Consider the following 14,920-nt stretch of genomic DNA (forward strand, 5'->3'; position numbering starts at 1 on the left):
TGGGGCTTGAACTTACAACCCAGAGATCAAGAGTCACATGCTCTACCAACTGAGCCAGCCAACCACACGATCCTCAGGAGCCCTTTTTAATATCCTTTAATTTCATCTTTGATCCATTGGTTATTGAGTAGAGTGTTGTTTAATTTCCATGTGTTTGTGAGTGAATTTTCTAGTTTCCCTCTTGCTACTGATTTCTAGTTTCATGTCATTGTGGGCAGAAAAGATGATCTCAGTCTTCTTGAATTTGTTAAGACTTGTTTTGTGGCCTCACCTGTAGTCCATTCTAGGAAATGTTCTGTGTGTGCTTGGGAAGAATGTGTATTCTGCTGTTGTTGGGTAGAATGCTCTGTGTACATCTGTTAAGCCCAATTCGTCTATAGTGTTATTCAGATCCACTGTTTCCTTTTGATTCTCTGGATGATCTATCCATTGTTGAGAGTGGGGTATCAAAGATGACAACTACTATTGTGTTACTGTTTGTCTCTCCTTGTAGTTCTGTTTTTGCTCTGTGTTTTTACGTGCTCCAATGTTGGATTTACAGTTGTTAATCTTCTTGTTATAGTGACCTCTTTATCATTGTATAAAGATTTTTTTTTTTTTTTTTTTACCACTTTTAAAGTCCATTTTGTCCAATACAAATATAGCCACCCTCTTTGTTTTGTTTGGTTGTGGTTACCATTTGCTTGAAATGTCGTTTTCCATCCTTTCACTCTCAGTCTAGCTCTGTCTTTAGGGCAAAAGTAAGTCTGTGTGCAGCATATTGCTGGATCTTGTTTTTTATTTTTTTGGTTTTGGTTTTGGGGTTTTTTTTGTTTTTTGTTTTTATCTTTTGAGCCAGTCTGTGTCTTTTAATTGAAGAATTTAATTTTCTTATATTTAAAGTAATTATTGATAGTCCTCACTAAGGACTTACTGTGGTCATTTTGTTAGTTGTATTCTGGTTGTTTTGTAGATCCATTATTCTGTGATTCTTATCCTTTTTTGTTTTTTTGATGTCTTTTGGTATCAGTATGTTTTGACTTCTTGTTTTCTTTTGTGTAATTACTACCAAAATTTTTCTGTGTGGTTGCCATGAGGCTTCCATAAGATATTTTAAAACTTAGAACACGTATTTTAAACTGATAACAACTTTAGTAGAGTTTGTAAGCTTTACACTTTTCTGTCTCCTCTTCCTCATGTTTTAGGTTGCTGCTATTATTATTTATACAATGTAAAAAACATGTAGGGGTGCCTGGCTGGCTCCATCTGTAGAGCATGTGACTCTTGATCTTGGGTCATGAGTTGGGGCCCTATGTGTGGCATAGAGTTTACATAAAAAAATTTTTTTAAATACCATGTTAATTGTAATTATGGTTTTTTAAGTACGTACTTAGCTTTTTTTTTTAAGATTTTATTTATTTATTTGACAGAGAGAGACAGCGAGAGAGGGAACACAAGCAGGGGGAGTGGGAGAGGGAGAAGCAGGCTTCCCACCGAGCAGGGAGCCCGATGTGGGGCTCGATCCCAGGACCCTGGGATCATGACCTGAGCCAAAGGCAGACACTGAATGACTGAGCCACCCAGGCACCCCTATACTCTTAACTTTGAAACTAGAGTTTTGAGCGAATTATACACCACTATTGTCATATTACAGAATATAAAATGCCTATATATTTACCATTACCAGTGAGATTTACACTACCTTTTTATGTTTTTATGACCTTAGCACTCTTTTACTTCTACTCAAAGAACACCCTTTAGTATTTCTTGTAAGGCGGATCATGGTGGTAATGAACTCACTCAGCTTTTGTTGGTTTGGGAAGGTCTTAATCCTTTCTTTGTTTCTGAAGGACAGGTTTTCAGGATGTAGAATTCCTGGTTGACAGTTATTTTCTTTCAGTATTTTGAACATGTCATCTTCTCTCCTTGACAGAAATGTTTCTTTTGAGAAATCCACTGAGAGTCTTACGGGGTTTCCCTTGTATGTAACTTCCCTCTTTTCTCTTACTGCTCTTAAATTATTTGTCTTTGACTTTTTAATTATAATGTTTCTTAGCATAGCCCTTTTCAGGTTCAACCTTTTTGGGGTCTTTTGGGCCTCACCGACCTGGATGTCCATTTCTCTTCCCAGGTTTGGAAAGTTTTCAGCCATTATTGCTTTAAATATATTTTCTGTTCCTTTCTCTTTCTTTTCTCCTTTTGGAATTCCCAAATGTGAATATTTTGCTTTGTTTTGTTTTATTTTGTCTTCCTGTTGTGTCCCATAACTCCTGTAGGCTTTTTTCATTCTGTTTCATTCCCTTTTTTGCTCCTATGATTCTGTAATTTCCAGTGTCCTATCCTCTCTAGGTGTTGATTCTTTTTTCTGCATGGTCAAGTCTACTTTTGAAACTCTGTTGAATTCTTCAGTTATTATATTTTTCAACTCCAGGATTTGTTTGTTTTTGAATGGCCACTGTTTCCTTGTCCAATTTACTGTTTTGTTCATGCACTGTTCCCCCATTTTGTGTAGTTGTCTCTGTTTTCTTGCAGCTCACTCAGCTTCCTTAACAGGATCATTCTACATTATTTGTCTAATAGGTCATGGATCCTCCATTATTTTAGAGTTAGTTATTGGAACTTTATTAGTTTCCTTTGGTGGTGTCCTAGTTGCATGACTTTTCATGATCCTTGATTCCTTGCGTTGGTGTCTATGCATTTGAGTAATGGGGCTCCTCTTCTAGCCTTCACAGGTTTGTTTTTTCACCAGTCAGCTCTGTTTGGGTTTCTGGGTGTGTCTGCTGGGCATGTCCTTGGGCAGGTGGGACCTGCTGGTATCGTCTGCTTGTGGGCGAGGGAACTGTTAGAGCTCTGAGGATGGGGATGGGGGCTTTTTCCCCTGGCTGAGAACTGCGGGCTTGGTTCTCTGCCCCAGTGAGGCTGTGGGATGGGCTTTGCATTTGCCTGAATTCTCTGGTCAGGCTTACTAGATACGGTCAGGACTGGAGACTATATTCAGGAGTAGATGGGGCCATGGGTTAGCAGCACAGCCATCCTTAATGTGAGCTTTAGTCACCCAGATCTTGTATTGAATGGCTTCATTTCTTTTGTAATGTTCTGGAAAATGAAACAACTTTTTAGGAACTTTTTTGAAATTCCAATGATTATAATATTGCAAGTTAGGAAAATTTAGTGACTTTGAAAATGAGTATATTTTAACAGGGCCGTGTTCTTAAAACTATGATATCCTTTAGGTGAAAACATTGACAACTACCATTTTAAGAATGAATGAGCAGAAAATAATGTTCTGAGTCAGTTTTTAGATGCAGATTAATGTGTTCTTAAACTGTAAGCTTCAAGCTACCTGAGAACTTGATAGGTAACTGTTTCTTATGTGATAGAGTCACGCAAAAATGGATTTTAGAGATAGATAAAATCTAGATTAAGTCATGAACAGACACCCAAAGAAAATTAAGTGATTTCCCTGAGATTCTATATGGCGGGGTTAGGGTGGGGCTGAACACAGAACCCAGGAGTCCTGTGTGTGTAATCCAGAGGCTTTCTGCTATATTATGCTCACTTTTTGGTAGTGTTGCCCTGTCGTGGAATTCTGGAAGAACTCCACGTACGGCTGTGGGGAAAACACTGGAGTGAACAAAGTCTCATATAGTTCTTTATGTGGGACATCTCAGATTCATTAGTAATGTTAAAAGGTAAATACTATGCCTTGTTTTTCCAATTCATTTAAACCAAGGAAACTTTTTTTTTTTTTGTAGACTATCTATTAATATCTTGCATTTTGGTGATAAGTTTGGGGATTTGGAGCTACAGTCCCAGTACCTTAGGTGCTTTTTTTAATATGATGTAGTTACTAAAGGAAGGAAAATAGTTACATGTCTTTACATGGGACTCAGGTCAACGGGACCACTTGATAATGAGATAGCATTTCAGTGTTTCTGTCTGAACTTCAGACCACAGTTTTCTTAAGAACAGTCTTGGTACTTGCTTGTCTCTCTGGGCCACAGCCTGCTTCCGGTGGTAAATTTTCTCAGCGGTGGGAGAAGCTGTCTGGATTCCAGCTCTGTGGTAGGACTGCACTCCATTATTCATTATAATCACAGGTTAGCTTCCACATGATTAGACGTTATGCATGGAAGTGGGATGGTTTGAGTCACTAGAATAATTGGAATATGATCTGGAATGTGGACACTAAAAAATAGTTCGCCATCATATAATGCCAATTTGTTCCCACACTGCCCTGTTTGGATGTGAAGGAGCTTTGTGCGCTTCCCAGCTAGTGAAGAGCAGTGTGATGCCCAGAAAGTGTACATTTTACCATGTTTAGCACTGTGTGGGCTGCCACTTTGGCGTGTGCTCAGGTAGAAGCATCTTGTTGAGAACTGGAGGTAGATACAGTTTCATGAGTTACTTATTAACCTTGGGCGCTTTATTCTTAAAACGGGGATGATATTTGCCCTCCTTAACATTCTTATCTCAGAAGCTAAGAAGTAGGTCCTTTAAAAAAAAAAAAAAATCACCAGAGTGCTTTAATTATCTAACTAAAAAGTTGGTGTGGAGGAGGTTGCTGTCACTTTCACTGATGACATAGGAGGTAAAGTTTGAATTAACTTTGGAGACAAATGATGGCAAATTATTAAGCATAAATAGAAGAAACGGGAAAAATTTCAGGATTGCATAATTGAAGTATAAATGTAATATTATTACCTGTGGTGCAGTGACAGCCATCCTATCAGATTCTTTGGAAAGTGAAAGTGTAGGCCATTTATTAGAATAGTAAAAAGAAATCATGAGGTTTAAGGGCTTCATTTTATGTTAATTACCGTGAAATTATTCTAAGGTATCCTAAAATGTGTACGGCTTAGTTGGACAAATAATTAAATTGATTTTTTGCATTATGTCCAAAAAGTTTCTCTGCTATGAATAATTCATACACACAATATTGTGAGGCAATTGCTTTTTAACCTGTGATTGAGTTCAGGCAGCACAGACCTGTGCTCTGCAGTCTTAGGGTGGGTGCCAAAAGCTCTCCAGCTACCAGGTCTAAATGGTGTATTTAGTGGGGTCTTTTAAAAACAGCTGAAGGTTGTCTGTCAGGCACATTTAAGTGTCTGCTCCATATTTACTATGGTGATTTCTATTAGGATAACAATATATATGCATTTCAGAAGACGAGAATGGATCTGAAGATCAGATTGGGCTATGCATCGTAGTGCTCTCGTTGTAAATCTCTGAGCGTTTGGCACATTTTTATGTACAAATGTAAAGTTGTTCACGTACTTAAAACATAATCACTTCCGTATGAACAATTATGTTTTGTTTTGTTTTTCAGTAGCGCTAGTGTTTTTTTTCTTGATTGTGTCAGACTTCTCTGTATTCTTAAGTTGGTCCGAGATCCCGGGCCTGGCTTCGTTATCCTTTCTAGAACATTGTTTCTAAAACTTGAGTGTGTATCCGAATCCCCTGGGAGATTTGTTAAATGGATTGGTGGGCCTGCATCCTGAGTTTCTGATTCAGTGTGTCTGCAGGGAGGTCTGAGGATTGCATTTAGACTGAGATACGGGGTGGCATGACTTTGCACCAGCTTTGGGTGGCATGACTTTGCACCAGCTTTGAGAAACTGTAGTAACTTCTCTTTCTAACCCTGTCCTGCTTATTAGAAAAAGTATTCTTTGGGCTTAACTTTCTAAAAACTTTTCAGAAACTTTTTTTTTTTTTAAAGATTTTGTTTATTTGAAAGAGCGAGAGAGGGAGAGAAAGCACAGAAGGAGTGGGAGAAGCAGACTCCCCACTCAGCAGGGAGCCTGGTGCAGGACTTGATCCCAGCACCCCGAGATCATGGTCTGAGCTGAAGGTAGATGCGTAACTGAGTGAACCACGCAGGTGCCCCAGAAACTTTTTATTGGGAAATTCCAAAAGGGTAGGAGAAATTCCAAAGGATAATGATATTAATTATCATTAATGTCTACGTCTTACCTTTCACCAGACTTGAAATCTTGTTTCATCTGTCTACTTACTTCCTTTGTCCCCATTCCATCCACTCTCTCTCTCTTTTTTTTCTTTCTCTTTTTCTTGCTTCCTTTCTTCTTTTTTGTTTTCCTTTTTCAGTGCAGGAACATTTAATACCAAATTCTGTATGTCCTATTTCATCCATAATTTTTCTGAAATATCAGGAACTTTAAAATAGAACCATGATACTGTTAATTATGTCATTCAAATGAGCTCTGAGTCCTTAATACCATCAAATATTTAGTCCTTGTTCAATTTTCCTTGATTATGGTTTTTAAAAATGTGCATCTTGATTCACATAATTTTGCAGTTGGTTATATGGGATTTTCTAGATAGATGTCACCAGTGAATAACAGTTTATCTGTTCCTATTTAAATTGTATTTTTTTAAATTTTTTTAATTTTTTTTTTTTAATTTTTCTTTTTTCTGGTTATACGTTAGTGAGAACCTCTAGAACAATGCTGTAATGTTGATGATACGAAGTCTTAATGGGAATAGTCAAATGTATCCTTATTAAGTGTGATATTTGTTTGCTTCTGTCAAATGCCTAGGGGCGATACCAAGGTAAGGGGTTCGCTTTGAAATCAGTTCTCACCTTGAGGTTTTTCAGACCTCAGAAATAATGTGATGTCTGACCTTAATCCTGTGTGAAGATCAGCTGTGTTTACAAATTGTCCGGGAAGAGATTTTTCACCTCTCACCTTGTGAAACTGTCTTGACCTTGGCACGTTTGCTTGCTGGTTCGCCCTGACCCTGGAGGTGTCCCCTTTTTATTTTCAGCTTAGTGCAGTGATCTCCTCATGGGCCTGCCTCGGTGGGATCCGGGCCCTGCCTGGAAGGCAGATCACAGGTCGTAGCCATCAGAGTTCAGCCTCAGGGCTCCTTAGATTCCTGTTGCTGTTTTGCTCTTGGCCTCTGGAATAGTCTTTATGTTCTGACTGGTCAGTGGTGCAGGTTTTCCTCACTTGTTTTCGCTCAGCATTTTTCACGTGTTAGCGGGAGAATCATCCTGAGTACCTAGTTCTCCATCCTCCCAGAAAGGGAGATGCTCATGTGTCTTTCATCAGAAAACACAAACTGTGCTTCCCTCGGGAGAATTAGAGGACTCTTAAGAGTTCAGCTCTTCCATTCACTATGAAGGTCTGGCTGAGGGTGCAGGGGGCCGCCCCCCAAGTTCCACCTCATATGTCCCGAGAATTTGTCATGGAAGTGGCTTTGTTGACCTGGAAGAGATGTTTGTCCATCCTTCCTTCTCTTCCTTTCCCTCCCTCCCTCCCTTCCTTCCTTCCCTTCCCTTCCCTTCCCTGTCTTCCTTCCTTCCCTCCTTCCTTCCTGGTTTATTTATTTATTTGAGACAGAGAGCACGAGCAGGAGGGGCAGAGGGAGAGCGAGAGAGAATCTCAAGCAGACTCCCTGCTGAGTGCAGAGCCCGACATGGGGCTCGATCCCAGGACCCTGAGATCATAACCTGAGCTGAAACCAAGAGTCAGTCCCTTAACCGACTAAGTGACCCAGACTCCCCGAAATATTCTCCTTTCTCTTGATAATTACGGTATTGTCTTCATCACTTTGACTAGAAACACACCATCTTCCCCGGGTCCTAGAAGCTCTGCACTGATGCATATTTTTACCTGTGTCTCTTTTTTCTTGTAAGTCTGTATTTCCCACTCTTTATTTGTTTTCTTAATTAAAAAGAATAATCCTTTTTATTTTGCTAAGCTACTTTAAATCCTTTTTGTGAGGAAATGGGCCATAAATGTGGCATTTACTCCACACAGCTTTATTCTCAACTCTCCCCCCACCCCATCTGTTTCCCTGGATCCCCCATGGTCCTCATCGTCCTGTTCCTCATTACCTTCTTTGCTCCTAGACCACAATAAAATCAGATCTTCAATCTTTGCCACAGGCCCTGGTGATTATCACAGTGAGACTCTCACTGAATATTGACTGCTTAACTAAGCGAGCCGAGAAGCCTGTGGTGGGATCCTGAGGCACTCAGGACACTGAACCTAGTAAAGAGGGACATAAATACACTTTTAAAACTTGGCTTCACAGTGGGGCAAGTCCTTCATTAAAAGTAAGCAGGCAGTAACATACTTAGAGATAGGTATGATCTCAGTATTATATGTAATTTGTATCTAGGAGAAAGTCATGAGGATTGCCTGAACTTAATAATAATACCAGCGGCTGCTGTTATTATTATTATTATTATTATTATTATTTATTACTATTTTTATCTAGTCGAGTTTGGACTGCACGTCATTCCTGTACAACCCATCACCACCTTACCCGTCCCCAAGCAACTGCCCAGTTCCACACATGAGTCTGTAATTCTTGCTTTTCTGGTTATTAGATTTAAGGGGGTGAGGGGAGTGGGTACCCCCTGCTGCTTAGCTGGAAAATGCAAACTGGGGAGGGGCCTAGATCCCTTGGTTTTTCTCAAAAATGACATGAATTTCTTCAGGAGGTTATTTGTCTTTAGTTTTGTTTTCTTTATTTACTATGGAATGAAACCTTCTGAGAAATTCTCTTAGGGTTCTTGGTCTCATTTTACAAATGAGCAAACACACTGAGGCTTGGAGAGTCTCAATAACTGACTCAGACATTTAGCTGGCAGGTGACAGAGTTGAAGACTTAACCCAGGAGTATTTAAGGCACAGAAATATTCTGTCTTCAGGGTTATACTCTACTTCTCCATTAAAATTAAATTCAAGTTTAGTTTATGTATTGTGTGTTTCATATGCTAGCATATCAGAAATTCATGAAATTTACAGATGATGTGGATCTCGTTTTGATCAGAGTTCCAAACATATCTATTGAGAACATGAAATATTCTTATAACAAATGACACTTAATACTTTCTTTGTTACTCATGTGGCATTTTCATTTCTTTACCCTTTTATCTTTGATAAAAGTGCATTCTCACGTGTTTTTATTTGAGCCTCAACCATTTAGTGTGACAGGTGGAAGAGCAGGTGCATGATTCCTCCTGACCCTTTTGTGGTTGGAGTGGCCTTCGGGAAATGAGGTCAAGGAGAAACACAATGCTTTTTAACGCTCCTTGCAGTTGCCAAACTATCTTTGTGTGTCCGATCGTAGGAATACTTTTTTAATCCAGTGTAATTTTTCATGTGCTGTTATCCTTTTTGTGTCCTTTTTTGCCCCTGTGACAGATTCAGAACTGCTTCCGTAACGAAGCTATGGAAGTATACAGCATTTTGTGATTACCTGCTCTAGGGAATATCTTGGCAACAAATCCTTTTCCTAAGTTCTTAGCCATTTGGAATGAAATAATGAGAAAGATAGCTTGTTCTGTGCGAAAGCAATCACTCTTGGCTAGCTATGTACCCTCTTAGAGAGATTTCTTTTCTTTACAATTATTAACACACATTAAAGTGCTTTACTAGCATTACCTAGTGGGCCATAGCCGTGGCTCTTTGATCAGGTAATAATTATAGTTTTTCAGTAGAAATGATATATCTGTCAGGTCTCATGTTGGATCTTTATAAAGTCCACACGTTTAAAACTAAAAAAAGCATGAGACAAGTGGAGTTGTAATTGTTAATTTATAAATTTATAAATTGCTGATTTATAAATACCTTATATATTTATTTCTCTAGTACTTTAGAATCTGGGTATTCTTATATATTATCTTTTAGGTGTTTGCAGCCAGTGGAAATTTCTTTGGCAGCCATAGAGTATATTTTAACCCCATCATCTCTTTTACCTATTTGTTTTTGCATAAAAATTTGAACTAGCCTTTCATGACTTCTTTTCCCCCTTCTGCTTGCTTGTTTGTCTCCTGCGTATATGTGGCCAATAATTGAAGAAGCTCATGCAGTCAGAGTATCATGTTGTTTCACAAGGCTCCTGGGAGCAAGACATTTTTCTTAGGTTCTCCCACAGCAAATGCACATGGGTGATAGAAATCATTGGTGTGACAACCCATTTCTTTCCACAGTAGAGATGTTTTTTACTCCTGCACAATTGTCCACCCAGTATAGGTATGACCTATGTAACTGAATTTAAGCAGTACAGTACATCAGCCCCGGATAAGTGTTAAATCATTTTAAAATCTATATCCCTCCCCACATGCAAAATACTCCCCAAACCTCCAGTATTTTCATCCTGTTACTGCTTCCAGGTCAGGCTTGAGCCCCAGGATCCCATTATCAAAATCAGGTCCAGGTGTGTATTTGGCTCCTTGAATGAGGTTCCTTGTGTCGAGTACTTCTCAGTCTAAAGACCTATGAACTAAGGAGACAAGTTATGTGCCTTGTACGCACCAAACACACAGTTGTGAGACAGAGTATCTCCCTCTCTAAAGAGGGGAAGTAGGAGTCACACAGTAGTACCTGGTCCATTGAGATTCTGAAGTTTAGCTGAGAAATCACCAGTCCCTTGAGTAAGCCTCAAATTAATTCTCCACAGCTCTTGGCTCCACCCTTGGGCTGTTTTTTTCTTTTAAATTCTGAGTGAGCTTTTTTCTGTACAAGTGGCCCATGGTTTTAACTGAAGAGTGTCAGCCTGTTCCTTGGCAAGAGTTGTTTCAGGGTTCAGAATCCTCTTGACATTTTGTGCTATCCCTGTCCATTATACTTCAATCTAGTAAAATTGCTTTAAAATTTTTTTTGAACTAACAATAGGTAATAATAGACAGACCCTTAGCCAGGTTATTCCAGCTAACTCTGAATTCCTGTTAAGGGTTGGCAGGTATTATTCCAGTCGCTGGATAAATGGCTGATGGACATACTCAGCAATTGGCCATATTGGGAACCACTGCCTTTATAACTCTAGAAATAAGGGCTTCTTCTTCTTCTTTTTTTTTTAAGATTTTATTTATTTATTTGGGAGAGAGAGACACAGCGAGAGAGGGAACACAAGCAGGGGGAGTGGGAGAGGGAGAAGCAGGCTTCCTGCTGAGCATGGAGCCTGATGCGGGGCTTGATCCCAGGACCCTGGGATCATGACCTGAGCCAAAGGCAGACGCTTAACCGGCTGAGCCACCCAGGTGCCCCAAAGGCTTCTGTTAGAATGAAATTGACCCCCATACCTGTTTGTTAGGAATATGTAGATTATATACTAGGATGCCAATAGTCCATGAGTTGTATAAAATGGATAGGCTCTGGATTGCATTGAAGTTGATTATAGGCCTTTCTAGTTCTCAGTTGATCTTGTTAATGTGTTGGGTTTGGGGGAAATGCCCTTTGAGAATGTCTGGGTCTATTAAAATAGGGTGTTTGGATTAAATTCTATTACTCTTCATCATATATCAGTCTGGTAGGTTTGTTCACTGCAGTTACCGCAACCTAGTCACTTATAAAAAATGTGTTTACTTGCTTATTTTGTATTTTCCTCAAAGATTGTAAGCCCCCAGATAGATCTTGTATGTTTCTCTTACTGTTGTATCTCCATCGCTCTGGACAGTGTCTGGCTTACCTTGGTCCTCAATAGTCAGTGAGTAAATGGAACTGTGTAGCTATTGGCTTGTACACCAAGAGTTTTACTACTGAATAAGGGTATAAATATAAGTGAGACATTGTGTTGTCTCTGCCCTCGAGATGTTTACATTGGAAATAAAATAAGGAAAGAATCGTGATATACTATGTTAGGGGCATTGAGAAGTCTGTGAAGTATTTTTAATTGAATGAGGTGGCAGCACTTTAGAGAGTAGAGAAAGGCAGTTTTGCTGGATGCATTGATCCTTTTTATATATGAACTCAGACTTTAAAAAGGCACCCCTCTTTGTAAATTCAATTTTTTAGTTTTTTATTGAGGTGTAATTGATATATTAGTTTTAGGTGTACAACATAATGAGTCAACGTTTGTGTGTATTGTGAAATGATCACCAAAGTAAGTCTAGTTAACATCCATCACCGTAGAGTTAGAAAATATTTTTTCTTGTCATGAGAAAGATCTCTCTTAGCAACTTGCAAATATACAATAGTGTTGTTAACTATAGTCACCGTGCTGTACGTTACGTCCCCATGACTTATTTCTAACTGGAAATTTGTACCTTTTGATACCATTTACCTGTTTTGCCCAGTCCCCACTCTCATCTCTGGCAACCACCAGTCTGTTCTCTTGGTGGTTTTTTGTTTTGTTTTGTTTTGTTTTCTTGTTGTTTTTTCAAGATTCCACATTGTAAGTGAGATCCTACGGTAATTGTGTTTCTCTGACTTATTTCACTTAGCATAATACCTCAAGTTAAGTTCCAACCATGTTGTCGCAAATGGCAGGATGTCCTTTTTTATGGCTATGTAATATTCCAGTGTGTGTGTGGGGGGGGGGGCGTGCACACACATCACATCTTTTTTATCCATTCATCCATTGATAGACACTTAGGTTGTTTCTATATCTTGGCTATTATAAATAATGCTGGTATGAACATGAGGTGCATATATCTGTTCAAATTAGTGTTTTCATTTTCTTTTTCTTTTTTTTTTTTTTTAAAGATTTTATTTATTTATTTGAGACAGAGAGAATGAGATACAGAGAGCATGAGAGGGAGGAGGGTCAGAGGGAGAAGCAGACTCCCTGCCGAGCAGGGAGCCCGATGCGGGACTCGATCCAGGGACTCCAGGATCATGACCTGAGCCGAAGGCAGTCGCTTAACCAACTGAGCCACCCAGGCGCCCAGTGTTTTCATTTTCTTTGGATAAATACTTGGAAGTGGAATTGCTGGATCATATGGTAGTTCTGTCTTTAATCCTTTGAGAAACCTCAATACTGTTTTCCATAAGTAAGTGGCTGGACCAGTTTACATTCCCACCAGCAGTGCCCAGGGCTCCCCTGTCTCCATGTCCTCATCCCCTCTTCTTACTCTTATCTTCTCCATAGCCATTTTCACAGGTGTGAGGTGACATCTCACTGTGGTTTTGATTAGCATTTCTCTGATGCTTAGTGACGTTGGACACCTTTTCATGTACCTTTTGGTCATCTGTGTGTCTTCTTTGGAAAAATGTCTATTCAGATGCTCCACCTGACTTTTAATCAGATTGGTTCTTCTGCTGTTGAGTTATATGAGTTCTTACATATTTTTGGATGTAAATGCACCACCCCTCTTAACACTCCTTCTAGAGCTATCTTCAAAGAAAGGCCTGTGCTGGAATTGAAATGTTAAAAAAAAAAAAAAAAAAAAAAGGCAATAAAATAATGAATACCGCTAACCAGGTGTGGTTTCAGGAACCTAGTATTTATTATAGGAACTTAATCTTCACAACATTCAGAAAAGACAGGATTGTTGTTATCCCCCTTTTACAAATAAAGGAAGGTACAGGAGGGTAAGTGTCCAGCCAGCCAGTGTGGTCAGGATTTGAAGTCGTGTTCTTCGCCCCTGTACTCACTTAGTTCCTTATCCCATTGTGTTCCAGCGTTGCAATCTGGTGGATTTCTGGTCTCCTTTGTGAAGTGAACCGTGGGTGGGATGGACCAAACATTTTCCAGTCCCACCTCAGCCTCATAATTATACATCTTGGGAAGAGTATTGGATGCAGAACAGGGTTGAAAAATTCATCTGGGATCTTCTGGGATGATCAAAAGACATCTGCTAAAACGGCCTTAGCTCTCTCGCTTGGCTTTGGGGCTTACCACCTTTGCTACTTGTTTCTTGATTAGAGGACCCAGCAGCTTGTAAATCCTCTGATCCTGCCTCTGGAATGCTTTTGTAGTTCTTTCTGCCATAGATCTCTGTCTCATGAACATTCTGCTTGATACCAAACACCCTCGACACCAGTATGTCTCGTTAGCCTGGACTGTTCATTGCATCTCTTTGATGTGGGACATATAAGTCAGGATCAACAGGAGTTATTGACACTTTGCTGGGATTGCCTGACAGATGCTTACATCTGTGAGTGAGGAACTGAACTTAATAGAAGGAATTCAGTAAATGAAACAAAACAAGTGGTGGAAAAGTGAGCACCTCTTAGGATCCATTTGTTTCGTGGCACTGGATCTTAAAGCATTCATCAGGCTGGGAGGAATGGAAGAAGTTCATTCGAGGTAGTAGAAACCGTATGTGCTAACATCCATCCAGTGGTCCAGCCCATGTGGGGAACTCAGTAGCTGGACACACTTAGGTTTTTGGACGTGACAGGATACTAATGAGGTGGTCATGTCTATTTCTTAATAATAATACTGAATTAACACTTACACAGAAAGAGGTGTTTATAAATGTTTTCCCAGACAAAGGGTTGAGATCTCTTTATTCTGGGAACCATGTGATGTCTTTCCGTTCTCCTTGATTAATTTAATGCCTTTCTTTTCCCCCCTTGTCAAATGGAGTACCACCTGGCATCCTTCCCCAATGAGTTGGTTGTTGTTTAAGTATACTGTTTTGAGCTAAATATTACCAAATGGTCATAACCGAACGTGCTATGCCTATCTGGAAACGTTTCAGTGAGAAAAAATAAAAGTGCCCATTGGGTTTTCACGTGAACATTGAGACTGATGGCTAATCTTGGTGTCTCATTGTGATTTTGATTATGTAAAACATCCTGCATTGGTTTTAAAAGTCTTTCTTTTTTCCCCTGCACACCTGCTAGCTAGGTGATGTGATGGTCGACATCGCAAGTAACATCATGTTGGCTGATGAGCGTGTCCTTGGGTTGGCACAGAGGGAAGCGAAGGCCTGCAGTAGAATTGTTCAGTGTCTGCAGCGCATCGCTACGTACCGATTAGCAAACGGAGCTCATGTTTATTCAACAGTAAGTGTAACGCTGTCCTTGAATTCTAAGAAAAAAATTCATTGAAAGCCAACTTGAACTTAAAAAAGATAGGTTTTTTTCCCCCCCTCATGATAGGGTGGGTATTTTCCGTTACTGCCGATTATTACAGAATTTCCTGTTGTCTAATAGTTTAAAAGCTCATTTTGCTTTTGAGTAGTCTGTTTTCTTGGTAACTGTAAAATACTTTCTTAATTTGCTGTTTAAATGGT

General features: G+C 39.5%; 1 protein-coding gene across 2 annotated transcripts in view; it reads left to right on the forward strand.

The window, feature by feature from the left end:
- Positions 1-14,920, forward strand: part of ADGRA3 (adhesion G protein-coupled receptor A3) — a 124,206-nt gene that overhangs the window by 75,736 nt on the left and 33,550 nt on the right. For both annotated transcript variants that reach the window (XM_021679428.2, XM_044913014.1), the window contains one exon: positions 14,529-14,690. In XM_021679428.2, coding sequence (XP_021535103.2) covers positions 14,529-14,690 — 162 coding nt within the window. The remainder of the gene's footprint in view (positions 1-14,528; positions 14,691-14,920) is intronic.

The sequence above is a fragment of the Neomonachus schauinslandi genome, chromosome 2, assembly GCF_002201575.2.
Source record: "Neomonachus schauinslandi chromosome 2, ASM220157v2, whole genome shotgun sequence".
Lineage (NCBI taxonomy): Eukaryota > Metazoa > Chordata > Mammalia > Carnivora > Phocidae > Neomonachus > Neomonachus schauinslandi.